We start from the raw sequence: 15,823 nt of genomic DNA, 5'->3' as shown, positions 1-15,823 counted from the left end.
TTGTTTATTTGTATTTTATTTGTTCACCAAGTTTTAGTTAAGACTTTTTCCCCATTAAAACACACAAAAAAAAAGCCACATGGCCGTCATGACACTGACCTGAAGGATCAGGATACCCAGTCATTTTTACGCAAAAAAAAAAAATTTATGGCTCATGTAAGGAGAGAAAATAGGGATTTTTGCGTACTCACCGTAAAATCCTTTTCTCCGAGCCATTCATTGGGGGACACAGACAGTGGGTGTTATGCTTTCCTGCCACTAGGAGGACACTAAGTAAACTAGAAAAAGTTAACTCCTCCCCTGCAGCATACACCCTCTCGCTGGACGAGATCTCATCAGTTCGGTGAAAAAGCAGTAGGAGCTTAAACAGTTGAACAATAACTATAACTATGTCACAACATAAAGATGCTAAACAGGGTGGGTTGTTATGAGCTCATTTTCTGCTCCACCAGTTGAGAGTTCTCCTTCCGTTCTCCCTCTGGTGGTGACAGGAGGTAGTGAGGTTGGTTTAATTGGTAGTGATCTGCCACCTGTTGAGGAGGATGATTGGATCTCTGGAGTATCAGACTGGATATAAGACAGCCAACGCCCTATCCTGGTGCTAGTGATTCAGTCTGCTTCTCAGGTCTTGGACTCAGCTCTGTTCCAGTCTTCTCAAGTTAAGTTTGTTTTTGCTAATGTTCGCACTTGCTCTTGTTGGTCAATTCTGTTTTTTGTGTGGTCAGCCAGCCCGGCTGTGCTGTGCTGAATTTCCACTCTTATTTATCTGTATTTGCCAATTTGCCTTTTTTTTTTGTCCCTTACTAGATTGGCCTCTTTTTGCTCTGTCTCAGAATATTTCAGAGTGCTGATATAGTGGGAGAAGTCTAGTGACTTCAGGGTTAATTTTGCTATCAGATGTGTTGGACATTATTTTTGGTAGGGCTTTTGGCAGATTGCAGACAGTGTCTTTCCTTTCCTGTCCTTTCTAGTTAGTTTGGCCCCATTGTTTGCTCAGCCTATTTTCCTGCCTTTGTATGTGTTTTCATCTTGTTTCACCGTCAATACATGTGGGGGGCTGTCTTTCCCTTGGGGTCTGCTCTGGGGCAGTTAGTTTTCCTCTTTTCCTGCTTTAGGCTTATTTAGCTCTCCGGTTGTGACGAGGTGTCTAGGACCAACGTAGGAACGCTCCACGACTGCTGCTAGTTGCGTGGTTAGAATCAGGGATTTGCAGTCTGCATAGTTACCAACCTCTCTGGTTTTCTGAGACTTAGCTTGTGTTGTTTTTTTTTTTTCCTCGGCGACCCATTCATAACAGTGGGTGCTGTGTCCCCCAATGAATGGCTCGGAGAAAAGGATTTTACGGTGAGTACACAAAAATCCCTATTTCTTCTACGCCTCATTGGGGGACACAGAGACCGTGGGACGTCCTAAAGCAGTCCCTGGGTGGGGAGCATACATGTGCTAAAACCCCATGTACCACTGATTGAACTCTGAGGTACTGCCGCTTGCAGGATGCGTCTGCCGAGCACTGCATCCGCAGAGGCCTGAGAATGAATCAGGTAAAGGTATGCAGACTGGAACAAGTCGCAGCTTTGCAGACCTGTACTGCCGAGGCCTGGTGCCGAATGGCCCAAGAGGCGCCCACTGAGCGGGTAGAATGTGCCGTAATCCCTGATGGGACAGGCGCGTTCCTGACACGATAGGATTCTTGAATCGCGAGGCGGATCCACGTGGCTAGCGTTGCTTTCGAAGCGGCTAGCCTCTTCTTATGCCCGTCTGGAAGTATGAACAGGGCATTTGACTTGCGGAAGGGAGCCGTCCGCGAGATGTCCCATCTCAGAGCCCTAACCACATCCAGACTGTGGAGGGCTTCCTCAATACGATGGACTGGTGCCGGACAAAAAGGCGGCAAAACAATTTCCTCAGTGAGGTGGAAAGAGGATACGACCTTGGGCAGGAAGGACAGAGCCGTCTTGAGAAATTCCTTGTACTGATGAAAATTCAGGAACAGAGGGCGGCAGGATAGAGCCGCCGATTCTGAAAGACGTCGGATTGACGTAATTGTCACTAGAAAGACCACTTTCCAAGAGAGAACAGTGAGCGGAACATCGTTGAGGGGTTCAAAGGGAGCCTACTGTAGGGCCCCAAGAACCAGGATAAGGTCCCCAGGTTCCAATGGTCATCTATAAGGAGCCGCCACATGGGCAAGTCCCTGAAGGAATGCCCTGACTTGAGGTTTGGTGGCAAGTCTGCATTGGAATAACACTGACAAGGCTGAGATCTGGCCGTTGAGGGAACTAAGTGCGAGGCCTGACGTTAGTCTGGATTGAAGGAATTCCAAGATATTAGGAATGGAGAACGTCATAGGGAATCGGCCACGATCCTTGCACAACGAGAAAAAAGGTTTTCCAGGTGTGGTGATAAATGTGCATGGACACAGGCTTCCTAGCACTTATCATTGTGGAAATCACGTTGTGAGAAAACCCAGCCTTTGTTAAAATCCAGAATTCAGCGTCCACGCCGTTAAGGACAGGGCCCTGGAGTTCTGGTGGTCAAACGGACCCTGAGAGAGCAGATCCGGACGATCTGGAAGATGCCAGGGAACGTCGGTGACTAGTTGAATCAGTTCTGCGTACCAAGCGCGGCGTGGCCAATCTGGCACGACAAGAATCACTGGTACTCTTTCCGATCTGATCTTCTTGATGACCCTCGGAAGCAAGGAAAGAGAGGAAAGATGTACGGGAACTGGAACTGGTGCCACGACAAAACTAGGGCGTCCGCACCGATGGTGCGTGAATCGCGTGATCGGGCGATGGATTGAAGAACCTTGTTGTTTAATCTCGAAGCCATGAGATCCACATCCGGAGTCCCCGAACGATGGCAAATCTGTTGAAAACCTCCGGATGAAGAGACCACTCTCCCGAGGCCAGGCCCTGGCGTCTGAGAAAATCTGCTGCCCAATTTTCTACGCCCGAGATGGGCGAGATGGGCGAATGATTGGTTTTGGCCCAATGGAGAATGTGACTCACTTCGTGCATGGCCATCCTGCTTCGAGTTCCCCCTTGGCGGTTGATATACGCCACAGCCTTGGCGTTGTCGGATTGGATCCTGATGAAGTGGCCCGCAAGGAGATGGTGAAAACTCCGTAGGGCTAATCTGATTGCTCGAATCTCTAGGATGTTGGTGGGGAGACGAGACTCTCGAGGAGACCACGCTCGAATCTCTAGGATGTTGGTGGGGAGACGAGACTCTCAAGGAGACCACCGACCCAGTGCCATGGGGTGACGAAAAACCGCACCCCAGCCCAGAAGACTTGCGTTGGTGGTTACTACCAAGCAACCATTGTACTGGGAGAAAAGACTTCTCTTGATTCAGGAAGGATTTCAGAGTCCACCACTTGAGGGCTTGTCTGACCAGCAGAGACAGGAGGAACCGATGGTCCAGAGAGAACGGGTTCTTGTCCCAGGCTAACAGACTCACATGTTGCAAGGGACGGAGATGGAACTGGGCGAACGGGACAGCCTCCATCGCTGCTACCATCTGTCCGAGAATTCTTATGGTGAAACGAATGGAGAAAGAAACTGGTTGAGAAAGAGACCGCGCTGCTTGTTGTAAGGCTCGGGTCTTCTCTGGAGGGAGAATGACCAACCCACGGGAAGTATCAAAGATCATACCCAAAAAGGAAAACTTGAGCCGGCTTTGGGAAGGACTCTTCGATGTTTATTTTCCAGCCCAGGCGAGAAAGTGCATTAACTGTTATATTTACAGATTCCTCGCATGCTGGAAAGGACGGGCTCTTGATGAGCAGGACGTCCAGATACGATAACACTACCACTCCCCGAGAGTGAAGAATGGCCGTGAGAGCCGCCATGACCTTGGCAAAGACCCTGGGGGCGGTGGCGAGTCCGAAGGGCAAGGCAACGAACTGGAAGTGTTCCTCGTGAATTGCAAAACGTAGGAACTGCTGGCGGGATGGGCAGATCGGAATGTGAAGGTAAGCGTCCTTGATGTGGATTGATGCTAGGAACTCTCCTTTTTCCAAGGAAGTGACAACTGATCGGAGAGATTCCATTCAGAACTGCCGTACCTTGACCAACTGATTTAACAGTTTAAGGTCGCGTATGGGCCGCATCGTTCCGTCCCTCTTTGGAACCACAAAAAGGTTTGAATAAAAACCTTTGAACCGTTCGTCCTGAGGGACCGGAATAACAACTCCGTCCTTTTGCAGCGCCTGAACAGCCCGAAGGAAGGCTGTTGTCTACTTTTTGGGGAGGGAGGATGGGAAGAAACATGTTGACGGAGGAGAGGAGAATTTTATCTTGTATCCGGAGGACACCAGTTCCCTGACCCTCTTGTCGTGGACGACTGCGAGCCAGGTGTGACTGAATGAAATTAGACGATCTCGTACTCTGCCATCGTCCGCCGGATACCGCAACAAGTCATTGCGCAGAAGATTTGTGGGATCGGGGTCCTCGAGAACCGGATGCCCTGGGTCTGGGCTTCCAAGAGCGATTAGGTCTGTACGAGACCTGGGTGCCTCCGTTTCCGCACGGGGGCCGACTAGAGTCGGAAGAGAAGGTAGAGGAGGACCAACCGGAGTTATTGCGAAAAGAAATCGCGTTGGCTTTTGGTTCCGAAACGGCCGAACAGCCTTTTGCTGAGGAGGGAAATTACTTTTTTTCCCCCCGGTAGAATCAGAGGTGAGCTGGTTCAGCTTCTCCCAAAGAGGCGACCAGACTGAAGGTAGAGAAGTTAGCGATCTTTTAGACATGACGTCCGCTCGCCAGTCACGGAGCCAAAGAGCTCTTCTAATGGAGATTGCATTAGCGGCAATTTGAATAGCCCCATTGGCGGCATCAAAACAGGCATCAACTACAAAAACTCCTGCGTGAACTATCAGCCTGGCGACGTTGGTAGCTCCCGGAGGGAGATTGCTACTCTAAAGAGCAGTGATTAAGACCTCTGTCCAAGCGGCCATAGCCTTAGTGACCCAAATCGCTGCAAACGATGGAAAAAACAACGCTCCTGAAGCCTCAAAAACTGAGCGGGCGAGATAATCAGTTTGACGATAGGAGAGGTTTCTGACCGAGGAACCTTCCGAAACGGATAGGAGCGTCTTAGAAGCCAGCCTCGATACAGGAGGGTCCACAGATGGGGACTGCAACCAATCTTTCATTAGGTCTTGGTGAAAAGGGTATTTAGCCTGTACAGACTTTATGTCCTGTGAATCTCATGTGGTCAATCCCTATGTCTCTGGACAATGTTCTTAAAATCAGGGTGGCTGGTAAATAATTTGCGTACACGCTTGGTCCTCTTAAACGACAAAGCGTGTGCTGGAGGAGTATTTTCCTCCTTTAACTCCAGAATCCTGATGACGGCTTCTATAAGTGAATCAAGTGACTCTTGGTCAGTTGGAGGATTGGGGAGCTGAAGCGTCAGATTCCAATTCAGAGTCGTACTCGCTGTCACCATTAGGAGAGGGAGAGCGAGAAACAGAACTCGCTGGTGCTGAAGCACGAGCGTGACTGGGGGACGCGTTATGGGTCCGCTCTCTCACTTGACTGTCCCTTGAACAAGTACGGCCCCTGCTGGTGGACGGTTCCCCGCGAAGACGCCCTCTAATTTAAAGAGGCTTCCCAGAGAGAGTCTATAGCCTGTAGTCCGTGACTCCACCGACCGTGACAGGGGCGCAGCCCACTCAGGGGGACTAAACGCAGGAAGACTCGCAGCAGCGGCGGCGAGAAGCGTTTGGGCGCAGGCCGCGTCGCAGTCCGTGCATAACGGATTAATCTGGGGCAGGGCAGAGTAGATTTGCAAGTAGTACACACGGCATAGAACATAGTGTACTTCTTAGCAGCCTGCTTAGCGCTCCGGAAAGGGTTAACGGCAGAGTCTGACTGCAGCAGCAGAAAATGAGCCGGGAAAGGGTTAAGCCTTAGTCTGAAGGCAGATGCAGCTTACCCGGTCCTGTACTGCGTCCCCCGGGAGGAATAGCTGTTGTAGTGTCACCCGGTATCCGCCTGAAAGGTCACCTCACAGCTCTTAGGTAAAAGGAGATGGCCCCCAAGATTACAATTGCGCATCTCGACAGTAATGAGAGGCGCCAAGAGGAGGGGACGGCGATAATAGCGCGGGCGGCGCTATGCAAACTGCGGACTATTAGGCCTGAAAAGCTGGGGGCTCAATTTCTGGCCTACCTGTGGTAGGCGGCGCTAGTGGGCGGCGCTATGGAAATTGCGGCCTAGCAGGCCAGAAAAAGCCGGGGACTAAATTTCTCGGGCCACCCGAGAACGCTGTACGCGGGGGGGGCCGCAAGGGCACCGGTGTGCCGCAGCTGACGCTAAGTCAGCGCTTCTCCCGGGGGCAGCACCCGACCCCGTACCTCCACTCCAGTGCTCACTCAGCGCCAAGTCCATTCTTCTCATCCTGGGCTGATGTAGCAGAGCCGGAGGAGTTCTTGAAGGGGGATGCTCGATCGATCCTCCCTCTGGGCAGGGGGACGGAGATCTTAAAGAGGTATGATCAATCGGTCCTCCCTATGGGGAGGGGGACGGAGAGCTATGGGGCTGACTCAGGGCTGAAGAAAGCGCTGTACGATCTTCTCCATAACGGGTCTTCTGCGCTCGCCCTCGAATCCGTGATCGGTAAGGAATCAGCCCCTATTCGTCGCAGGAAAGTGTACGTGAAGGGTTACTCCACGTGCTTGCCTGTTGTAGGTTCGGGGGGAGAGCGCACCGTAGAAAGGAACCGTCGCCCCCTTCACTCCGTTAATTAAAAAATAAAAATTTACAGAAAAATTCAAAAATAAAATAAAAACGATGGGGTCTGAAACCAGACCCAAGTGCCTCCTACAGACACTAAGCAAGAACTGATGAGATCTCGTCCAGCGAGAGGGTGTATGCTGCAGGGGAGGAGTTAACTTTTTCTAGTTTACTTAGTGTCCTCCTAGTGACCGGAAAGCATAACACCCACGGTCTCTGTGTCCCCCAATGAGGCGTAGGAGAAAGTCGGCTTTTCCCTGCAGATTACACCAGTGTAGGTTAGTGTCATGTAGGAGGCAGACACCGGACTACACCAGTGTAGGTTAGCGTCACGTAGGAGGCAGACCCCGGCTACACCAGTGTAAGGTTAGCGTCACATCGGAGGCAGACACCAGACTACACCAGTGTAGGTTAGTGTCATGTAGGAGGCAGACACCGGACTACACCAGTGTAGGTTAGTGTCATGTAGGAGGCAAGCACAGCCTGAAGCCCTATCTCTGCTTATGGTATTTTTTAGCTAAGCTTTTCCTCTTTTCTCTTTTAGTAAGTGAAATAGAGGGGAATGGCTTATCTGTGGTACAGATACAAAAGACGTACAGTCTGCCAGGGGTCAGGCCGTGTCCTCTTTCATCTGTATTTCAGGACCATTTTCTTACACAGTTGGTGTTCAGGAACCGGTGCGAACGGTCCTTGATCCTCGCTTGTCTCCTGTTGCTGTCCTCTTTAATTTCATACTTTGTTGGCATATAAACACGCACATCAGCTCTTCAGCCCAAATGTGGTGTGACCATAGTCGCCACAAGTAGATCTCACCTGCAGTGTTTCCCCACATTGAAAGCCCCAACGCGGGGTCCTTGCTGAGTGCTCCACACCTCCAAGATTCCCCGTCTGGGGGCGTAAATGACCAAGAACTGGGCGACTCTACAGGGACCCTGTGTACTCCCAAATGGAGAAAAGTGTCCTTTCTCAGCCACTCGCTCATGCAGATCCTCCACTATCTGCATCCAACCGATCTGAGCGTCACGATAACCTGAAACAAACAAAATTTAGAAAATGTTATTTGTGGAGTCATTAAACCAATGACTGAAATACTGCTACATGTGCTTCATATCTGTGTGTAAGAATATCAAATTGTAAGCTCTGTTGTCATAGAACCTGGTGGATATAAAGCTGCAGATACGGGGCATGGACAGACTGTGTGCTCTCATCCAGATCTATCACCAATTTACAGAGCGAGACGCCAGCAGCATTACCCTTCCACATGCGTACTGCAATTCCTCTTCCTACATCCAGCAGAATCACTCTTCCAAAGTCGTCGGTCACTGCGGCCAGGGTGTTACAGGGCGACAGACTGATGCTCTCTCCGTGACGTCGGGAATCTGGGAGGCCAAATCTGAAAGTGAAGTTCAGAGACATTTGGTATAACCAGCTCGGCTTTAGAATCCACAAGAGAAATTTCCAACTACCCATTATACAACGTTTATAGGAATGGGTTAACCAAACCATGTAAATGGCTAAAACAAGGAACCCAACAGGGCAATGTGTGTGTGAGGTGCAAATGTTGAACTTGAACTAGAAAAGTTAAGATTTAAAAAAAAAAAAAAAAGTTCTGCAAAACTTTTATATGTACCTGAGCTGATAAGAGCAGAGCATGCGGGGAATATGGTAACACACACTATTGACCCCATAAGACCCCCTTACCTTTATTCAGACCTCAGATCCCTAAATAATTCTGATCCCAGACTAGATCGCTACATTTAAATGCTTCAAAATTTCTAAACATTGTATAACTTAGTTGTCGAAGTCCTTGTCTCTCCAGTGTCGCCTTAGTTTTTTGTTTGCTTTTTTTCCAAAGAGGACTATAAAGGTGGCCCAGGTCCTACAACATATCACCACTGCAGCCAATCTCTGGCCTCAGTGGTGTTATGCCATCTACCTCAGCATCAACACTGAGCCTAGTGAGTGGCCCAGTTAACAGAAAACTTTTGTCCAATCTTGAATTTCCCCTTTAATTAAGATCCTAGATGAGATCTCCAAAAATGTCAGAGCCCTAAATTAATTCAGCCCCTTAAATCACTTAATAAACAGTCTCCTAAATTATTTCAGAGCCAAGAGCGGACCCCTAACTTGCTTGAGATGGTGATTTAGTCACATAGACCAGACGCAGAAAGAACAGCGCCATCGCTGGAACAGTAAAGTAACGTTACCGGACAGCCAGGGGGGTGGCAGGCTCGACCTTCGGTTTTTGTTTTTGCTGTGGTTCCTCCTCGTGTTTGCTCCTCCAGCCCAGCCAACCACTACAATGTAAAATGATTGACATTATTCACAGATGATACAAGTGTGGACACCTATAGTAACCGCCGCATCCCGACAAATAATACGGAAAATGTGCAAGAAATACCTGGCGGCACTAAAGAGGGCTGAGGTCAATTTACTGGCCACGGCGAGAGCCACGTGGGATAATAATGGCTGTGTACTGCCCTGTAACGACAGATGTGTGACACAATGAGGGAGGAAAAAAAAAAAGTCATACAAAAAGTACAACAAAAATGTCTGAACGATTGCAATACTGCGATACTGACCTCCAGGGCAAAAAAAAAGCCAGTGAACGGGTTAGAGCCCACAGTAATATACTGAGACATGGTGGGGGGGCTGCTCTTTATGGAGGCGTTAAAGCCTCCCAAAACGGAGGCAGTCTTCATCTGATCAAACGGAGAGAGCGCCATGACACCTGGAGACATAGAAAGAAGACAGAAGTCAGTCTAGACTGAACAAATTATGGCGGAGGATGACCTCCCCAATAGTGGTGCCCCTTGTGATACAAGAGAGCACAAAGCTCACCAACGCTGACATGATCCACAATGGAGTCAATATCCTGCAGACCCCATTTCTTGTACGCCAGAGGAGGGGGCTGGACATTTTCATTGCCAGATGCAGCAGCTAGGTAAAAATAAAAGGAAAAAAAAAAGCAATTTAGGATTCTCCAACTGTATCATGAATAGAACTACAGCCGCAAGAAATGCAGGAGCGAGGACTTGAACATATTAGTCGAACATGCCGAAGTCAGTCGGTTTGCCCCGAGCATGCTGAGATAACACCATATCCCAGCAGGCTCGCTCAGCACTACAAATAAATTCTGCCCACGCGGATACACCATGGAAACGCTCCTACAAATGGACGGACGCCGCACTATGGGCATGTAAGGGAAAAATCCAATAACAGACTTATCCATCCTTGAGTAAGTAGGTATCAGACGTGAGACATAGGGGCGATAGGTGCAGCATTTCTATTTGAGCAATTTAGGGATTTCTTTTTGCATGGTGATCACTAGAATAAATCTCGATCTAATAGGGTATTTCAATTTTCCATCATTTTCAAGAATTCTTCTTGTCAGTGAATGAGAACATTCTTCTTTATATCTAAACCTAAACCAATGTCTGAGATAAAGTCTGGACTTCATGGTGATACAAGTCTAAACAAGAGCAAAGAGAGGTTTTGAAAGTTTACCTGTAAAGGTTTGTTCACAGGTTGTTTTGCTTGTTTTTTTCACACAGATTTGACAAATCCAAAACAGATTTGCACTTGTTACTCACCTGTCCCCGCTTCAGAGCCGAGCTGAGCTCCCTTCTCCTATGACCAGCTCCCTCTGTACAATTCTGAACGGTTTAACTCTGGTAACCTGGCAAGCATCTCTTATGTCACCACCCAAGGCATTTTAAGGCAGGCTCACGCAGTCATGCTTGCCGTTAAGTCTCTACTAACCCTGTGGTTAACCATCTTTCTACAGCAAGTTCCTGACTGCATATATGTCTCTTCTCATCCTGTGGTTAGCCATTTTCCTGCTGCAAGTTCCTGACTGCATATATGTCTCTTCTTATCCTGTGGTTAGCCATTTTCCTGCTGCAAGGTCCCAACTACATATATGTCTCTGCTTATCGTATAGTTGAAGGAATTATCTGGTGAAAACAAGCTATCACATCTTTAAAAGACAGGAAATAACTTTCTTCTTTTCTTTTATATCTGCCATTCTGCAAACCCTGCTGTCCTGGTCATCCCTGATCTACGTGCTATCCATTCCCACCGATCCATTTTTACCTATCTGTGTCTCTCACCCTACAGCTTTGAGAGTCCAACTCACTAAGTGAGCCCTTAACAGCACTATGACAAACATAACTGCAACCCTATAACAGGCTTACCTGCAGTCCTATGTAAGACTAGTAACATAGCACAATCATTGAACTGTGCCATACACCAAACGCCACATTGCTACATCTACGTGACAGAGACGATTTAAGAAGCACACGTTATAGAAGCAGTCCCAACGTACCTCGTGCTACCTGATTGCGACAAGCCCTAAGTGACTGGAAAAGGCTGAAGCCATCGATTGTCACAAAAGCCGACGGGTACAAGATGCTCATCTCTTCATGCTTCAGGAGGAAAAAAACAGTGACAATTAATCATACACACAGTGAAATGTCAAGGGCTACCGGAAATGTATGGCTAGAAAAGGGGGTCACTGGGAATTTGTATACAAGATGCAAATAACTTTGGCCGATCTTGAGCAGTGCATTTATAACACTGCAAATCAGCAGCAAAAAAATAAAGACTATCACCTTCTTAGGATCATAGATCGACTGTTAATAAGAAGGTCTATAAGAACTGCAGGTGCTTAGATTTCATGTACTGTCATTATACAAGTGTCGTCATGTGGGTTACTATGTAGATCACTGGTTGGCACCCAGGGCTGCTGTCACAAGATACATAATCAGTCATGTTATTATCTTGGGAGTCATTTTACAATGTTCTGCTTTTAATTTCTGTTTGTTTTCCTTATTTATAGCTGATCTACCAACACGAGCAGGGGGACTGTGCATGGAGGACTCCACTCTCGTTGCCGAAAGTAAAGTCAAGCAAGGAGCTCACCAGCAAATCAATCTTGCAAATAGATGCACCAGGAATGTGATGGGACATTCACAGAGCAGCTACGAATGTGCAGACAAATCGCAGACAGCGGCGTTACCTGCTCAGTGACTCCTGGGTGTCGGGGAATCTCATAGGTCCTGCACTTCAGCTGAAGAATGGGGTCTTCATTTAATAGTTGGGAAAGGAGCAGCACTCCACTCTGGAAAGACAGGAAAAAAAGTAGAGTTCATTAAAGGGGTTTGTCAGTATGGCTGATACACTGAGAGGCAGGCGATCTTTTCTAATGAACGGTTCCAGGCAGACAGCCCCCTTTATCACTTGTTGAAGTGGAGCCTCCTGGACCAGCAGAAGGGGCTGAAATTGGAAAATCGATGCAGATTTCATAAAGTGCATTAGAAATTTTTATTAAATTTCCACTTTCAAAACACCTGAATGACTCTTTAAAAGGGCTATTCAACAGTGAAATTAAAAAAAATAAAAAATTAATACATGGATGGTCTTAAAATAATAAACAAAGGCATACTCGCCTTCCAATGCCCATGCGGATCCAGCACAGCCCACGCTTCTGAAGCGGTGTTTGCTCAGTCCGGAATTCACAGGATCGCTGCAGTAGTCAGGCGACTAGAAGAGCGCGTCATTGAATGTTTCTCTGATGGTGCGCCCTGCTAGACACCTGATTGCTGCAGCCAATCACCGGCTGCAGTGGTCTTGTGACTTCTGAGCTGAGCAGGCACCACTTCTGGAGTCTGTGCAGACATCTGGAACGGCCTGCGCTGGATCCATAGAAGAGCTGGAACTCTATATATTATTTTAAATAAACATTGAACCACATAAGGTCATATACTGGTCCCCAAAAAGGTCTTGTTATGACCTTATGGGGGGAACGAGGGCATAGTATGTGAAATAAATGAAAAATAAATATGGAAAAAAAGTTAGTACCAATCCAAATTGCTATTACTTGTCCCACTCTGTAGGAAAAAAATGTGTCACATGTATAAAAATAAGTGAAAGAAAATTAAATAAATATCTAATAATAAAACAGAGTGAACTATACAGCACACAATACTGAGGCTGGTTTCACATTTGCGATTTACGATTTTCATGCGCTGCGTTTTTTTGGGGTGTGCGTTGGGATTTTCCAGACGCAGCATGTTGCATTTTTTGGCCCTGCAAAAAAGCGCATGCGCACATATGCGCACGTTTTGCGCTAAAAATGGCCATTATAGCCTATGGATGCGCATATGTGCGCACTGGCATGCTCATGTATGCGTTTTTTTGCATATGCGTTTTTTTTTTTAAACCATGGAATTTAGGGGTTTGGGTTAGAGTTAGGGTTAGTTAAGGGGGTTTAGGGTTAGGGTTATGGTCAGGGTCAGGGTTAGGGTTGGGGTTTGGGTCAGGGTTAGGGTTAAGTATGGTTTTGTTAAGGATTAGGGTCATGGTTAGGGTCAGGATTAGGGTTAAGTATGGTTTTGTTAAGGGTTAGGGTCAGGGTTAGGGTTAGGGTTAGGGTCAGGGTTAGGGTTAGGGTTAGGGTCAGGGTTAGGGTCAGGATTAGGGTTAAGTATGGTTTTGTTAAGGGTTAGGGTCAGGGTTAGGGTTAGGGTCAGGGTTAGGGTCAGGATTAGGGTTAAGTATGGTTTTGTTAAGGGTTAGGGTCAGGGTTAGGGTTAGGGTCAGGGTTAGGGTTAAGTATGGTTTTGTTAAGGGTTAGGGTCAGGGTTAGGGTTAGGGTTAGGGTCAGGGTCAGGGTTAGGGTCAGGGTTAGGGTTAGGGTCAGGGTCAGGGTCAGGGTTAGGGTTAGGGTTAGGGTTAGTTAGGGTTTAGGGTTTGGGTTAGGGTTAAGTATGATTTGGTTAAGGGTTAGGGTCAGGGTTAGGGTTAGGGTCAGGGTTAGGGTTAGGGTTAGGGTTAGTAAAGTCATGGTTTGGGTAGTGTGAGGGGCCACCTAAAAATGTTGGAAAAAAACGCAAACGCGGTAAAAACGCGCTAAAAACGCATACAAACGCATAAAAACGCTGCGTTTTTTTCATGCATGCTCATAAAAATGCTTGAAAAAAACGCAGCAGTTGTATGCTTATGTATGCGTTTTTTCAATGCGTTTTTTTGCGGGAAAAACGCGCTGCAAAAAAAAGCAAGTGTGAAACTAGCCTGAGAGACCCACACGTAACACAGAATCATGCCATGCGAATGTTAACACTTTACTAAAAGATTTATTCCAATTGGAGCAAATACAAGGATGTTTTCTGTATAAAAGTAAAGTTAAAACTACTTTCTAACATACATTCTGCAACAATTGCTCGAAGTTTACGACTTCTCTGCTTGCTGTCATTCCACAAGAAACATATTGTTCAAATGGGCAATACTGGACCCGGACCATGCACTGGACACACGGGGGCCCGGCTGGCTTCACCACAGTTATCAGAATGGTGTCTAGTGACGAGACACGCACCTAGGGTCCATCGCATGATCAGGAAAGAGTTTTATCCTCTGTAGGTAACTGAAAAGTTTCTACTAAAATACTGTAAGAAATTTACATAAGAGAGAGGTACACGAGGAAATTGTAGAAACATTTTTTTTTACATATTTTATACATATAAAAGATGTTGAGAATTAACCTCAGTGTAGAAGCGCACATATCCAGAAGTGAAACCAATGACGATGCAAGTCCAGTCCGGCCTCCCGGTGGAACTCCTGTATGGTGGAGATTTGGGAGGCTCAATATATATACACACACACGGATGCATAGTAAAGCTGGCCATACACTATAGATACCTGTCACCGAACGCTCATCCAAGCGGACCACTAACCCTCCCTTGTCTCTAATCACATGCATGCTCACTACACCGAGTGTACATGCACAGTACCCGGCAGGCTGCAAAATGAGGGAGCAGTGAATGTATTAGTGAGCTTCTTCTGACCCTTGTCTTTCCTCTTCTCTCTTGTATGATCTTAGAACCTGTGATACATAGAGGCTGTAGAAGCCAAACGGTCCAAACCCTAATTGCAATTCTATTACAAAAAAATGGTTTGTTTTAGTCAAAAGTACATGCACTTTGATTTCCTTTTACTTTTTATTAATGTATATTAACACCTTTGGGGGGGATTTTGTTACTTAAAAGCATGCATTTTGCCTAAAAAGCCTTTTTTGTAATGGGTGTTGTTTAAAATATTCTAGAGCCTCCATGCATCACAGGTTAAAAGAAAGATGAAGATAAAGATGAGGGTTACGGAGTCTAGACGTCAGAACGAGTTCATTGACAGCTACAATGGTATCTTTCTGCAGTCTGCCATGTACTGTAATAGATAGAGGATGTAGAAACCAAAACGGTCACATTTTTCATGAAACCCTATTACAAAAATGTTCACATGCATTTACATTGGGGAAAAAAGTGTTTAGTCAGCCACCAATTGTGCAAGTTCTCCCACTTAAAAAGATGAGAGAGGCCTGTAATTGACATCATAGGTAGACCACAACTATGAGAGTCAAAATGAGAAAACAAATCCAGAAAATCACCATGTCTGATTTGGCAAGATTTATTTTGCAAATTATGGTGGAAAATAAGTATTCGGTCACCTAAAACATGCAAGATTTCTGGCTCTCACAGACCTGTAACTTCTTCTTTAAGAGGCTCCTCTGTCCTCCACTCATTAGCTGTAGTAATGGCTCCTGTTTGACCTTGTTATCAGTATAAAAGACACTTGTCCACAACCTCAAACAGTCACACTCCAATCTCCACTATGGTGAAGACCAAAGAGCTGTCAAAGGACACCAGAACCAAAATTGTAGCCCTGCAACAGGCTGGGAAGACTGAATCTGCAATAGGCAAGCAGCTTGGTGTGATGAAATCAACTGTAGGAGCAATAATAAGAAAATGGAAGACAGACAAGACCACTGATAATCTCCCTCAATCTGGAGCTCCACGAAAGATCTCACCCCATGGGGTCAAAATGATCAAAAGAGCGGTGAGCAAAAATCCCAGAACCACACGGGGGGACCTAGTGAATGACCTGCATAGAGCTGGGACTACCGTAACAAAGGCTACCATCAGTAAAGGCCCCGTCACACACAGCGAGATCGCTGATTTTGTGACTCCACAGCGAGATCGCTGTGTGTGACATGGATCAGCGACCGGCCCCCCTGCCGGGTATCGCTG

At 46.9% G+C, this 15,823-nt stretch overlaps 1 protein-coding gene across 4 annotated transcripts in view; it reads right to left on the bottom strand.

Annotated features, from left to right (window-relative positions):
- The window catches only part of RAB3GAP2 (RAB3 GTPase activating non-catalytic protein subunit 2), a 75,694-nt gene that overhangs the window by 33,645 nt on the left and 26,226 nt on the right, over positions 1–15,823 (bottom strand). For all 4 annotated transcript variants that reach the window (XM_073556792.1, XM_073556793.1, XM_073556795.1 and 1 more), the window contains 9 exons: positions 14,285–14,360; positions 11,764–11,865; positions 11,071–11,170; positions 9,585–9,683; positions 9,326–9,474; positions 9,145–9,224; positions 8,951–9,040; positions 7,997–8,136; positions 7,557–7,773 (listed from right to left, as the gene is read on the bottom strand). In XM_073556792.1, coding sequence (XP_073412893.1) covers positions 7,557–7,773; positions 7,997–8,136; positions 8,951–9,040; positions 9,145–9,224; positions 9,326–9,474; positions 9,585–9,683; positions 11,071–11,170; positions 11,764–11,865; positions 14,285–14,360 — 1,053 coding nt within the window. The remainder of the gene's footprint in view (positions 1–7,556; positions 7,774–7,996; positions 8,137–8,950; positions 9,041–9,144; positions 9,225–9,325; positions 9,475–9,584; positions 9,684–11,070; positions 11,171–11,763; positions 11,866–14,284; positions 14,361–15,823) is intronic.

The sequence above is a fragment of the Dendrobates tinctorius genome, unplaced genomic scaffold (assembly GCF_039654945.1).
Source record: "Dendrobates tinctorius isolate UK_male_01 unplaced genomic scaffold, ASM3965494v1 ptg000239l, whole genome shotgun sequence".
NCBI lineage: Eukaryota > Metazoa > Chordata > Amphibia > Anura > Dendrobatidae > Dendrobates > Dendrobates tinctorius.
Note: the sequence above shows the minus strand (reverse complement) of the source record. Positions and strands in the feature narration are given on the sequence as shown.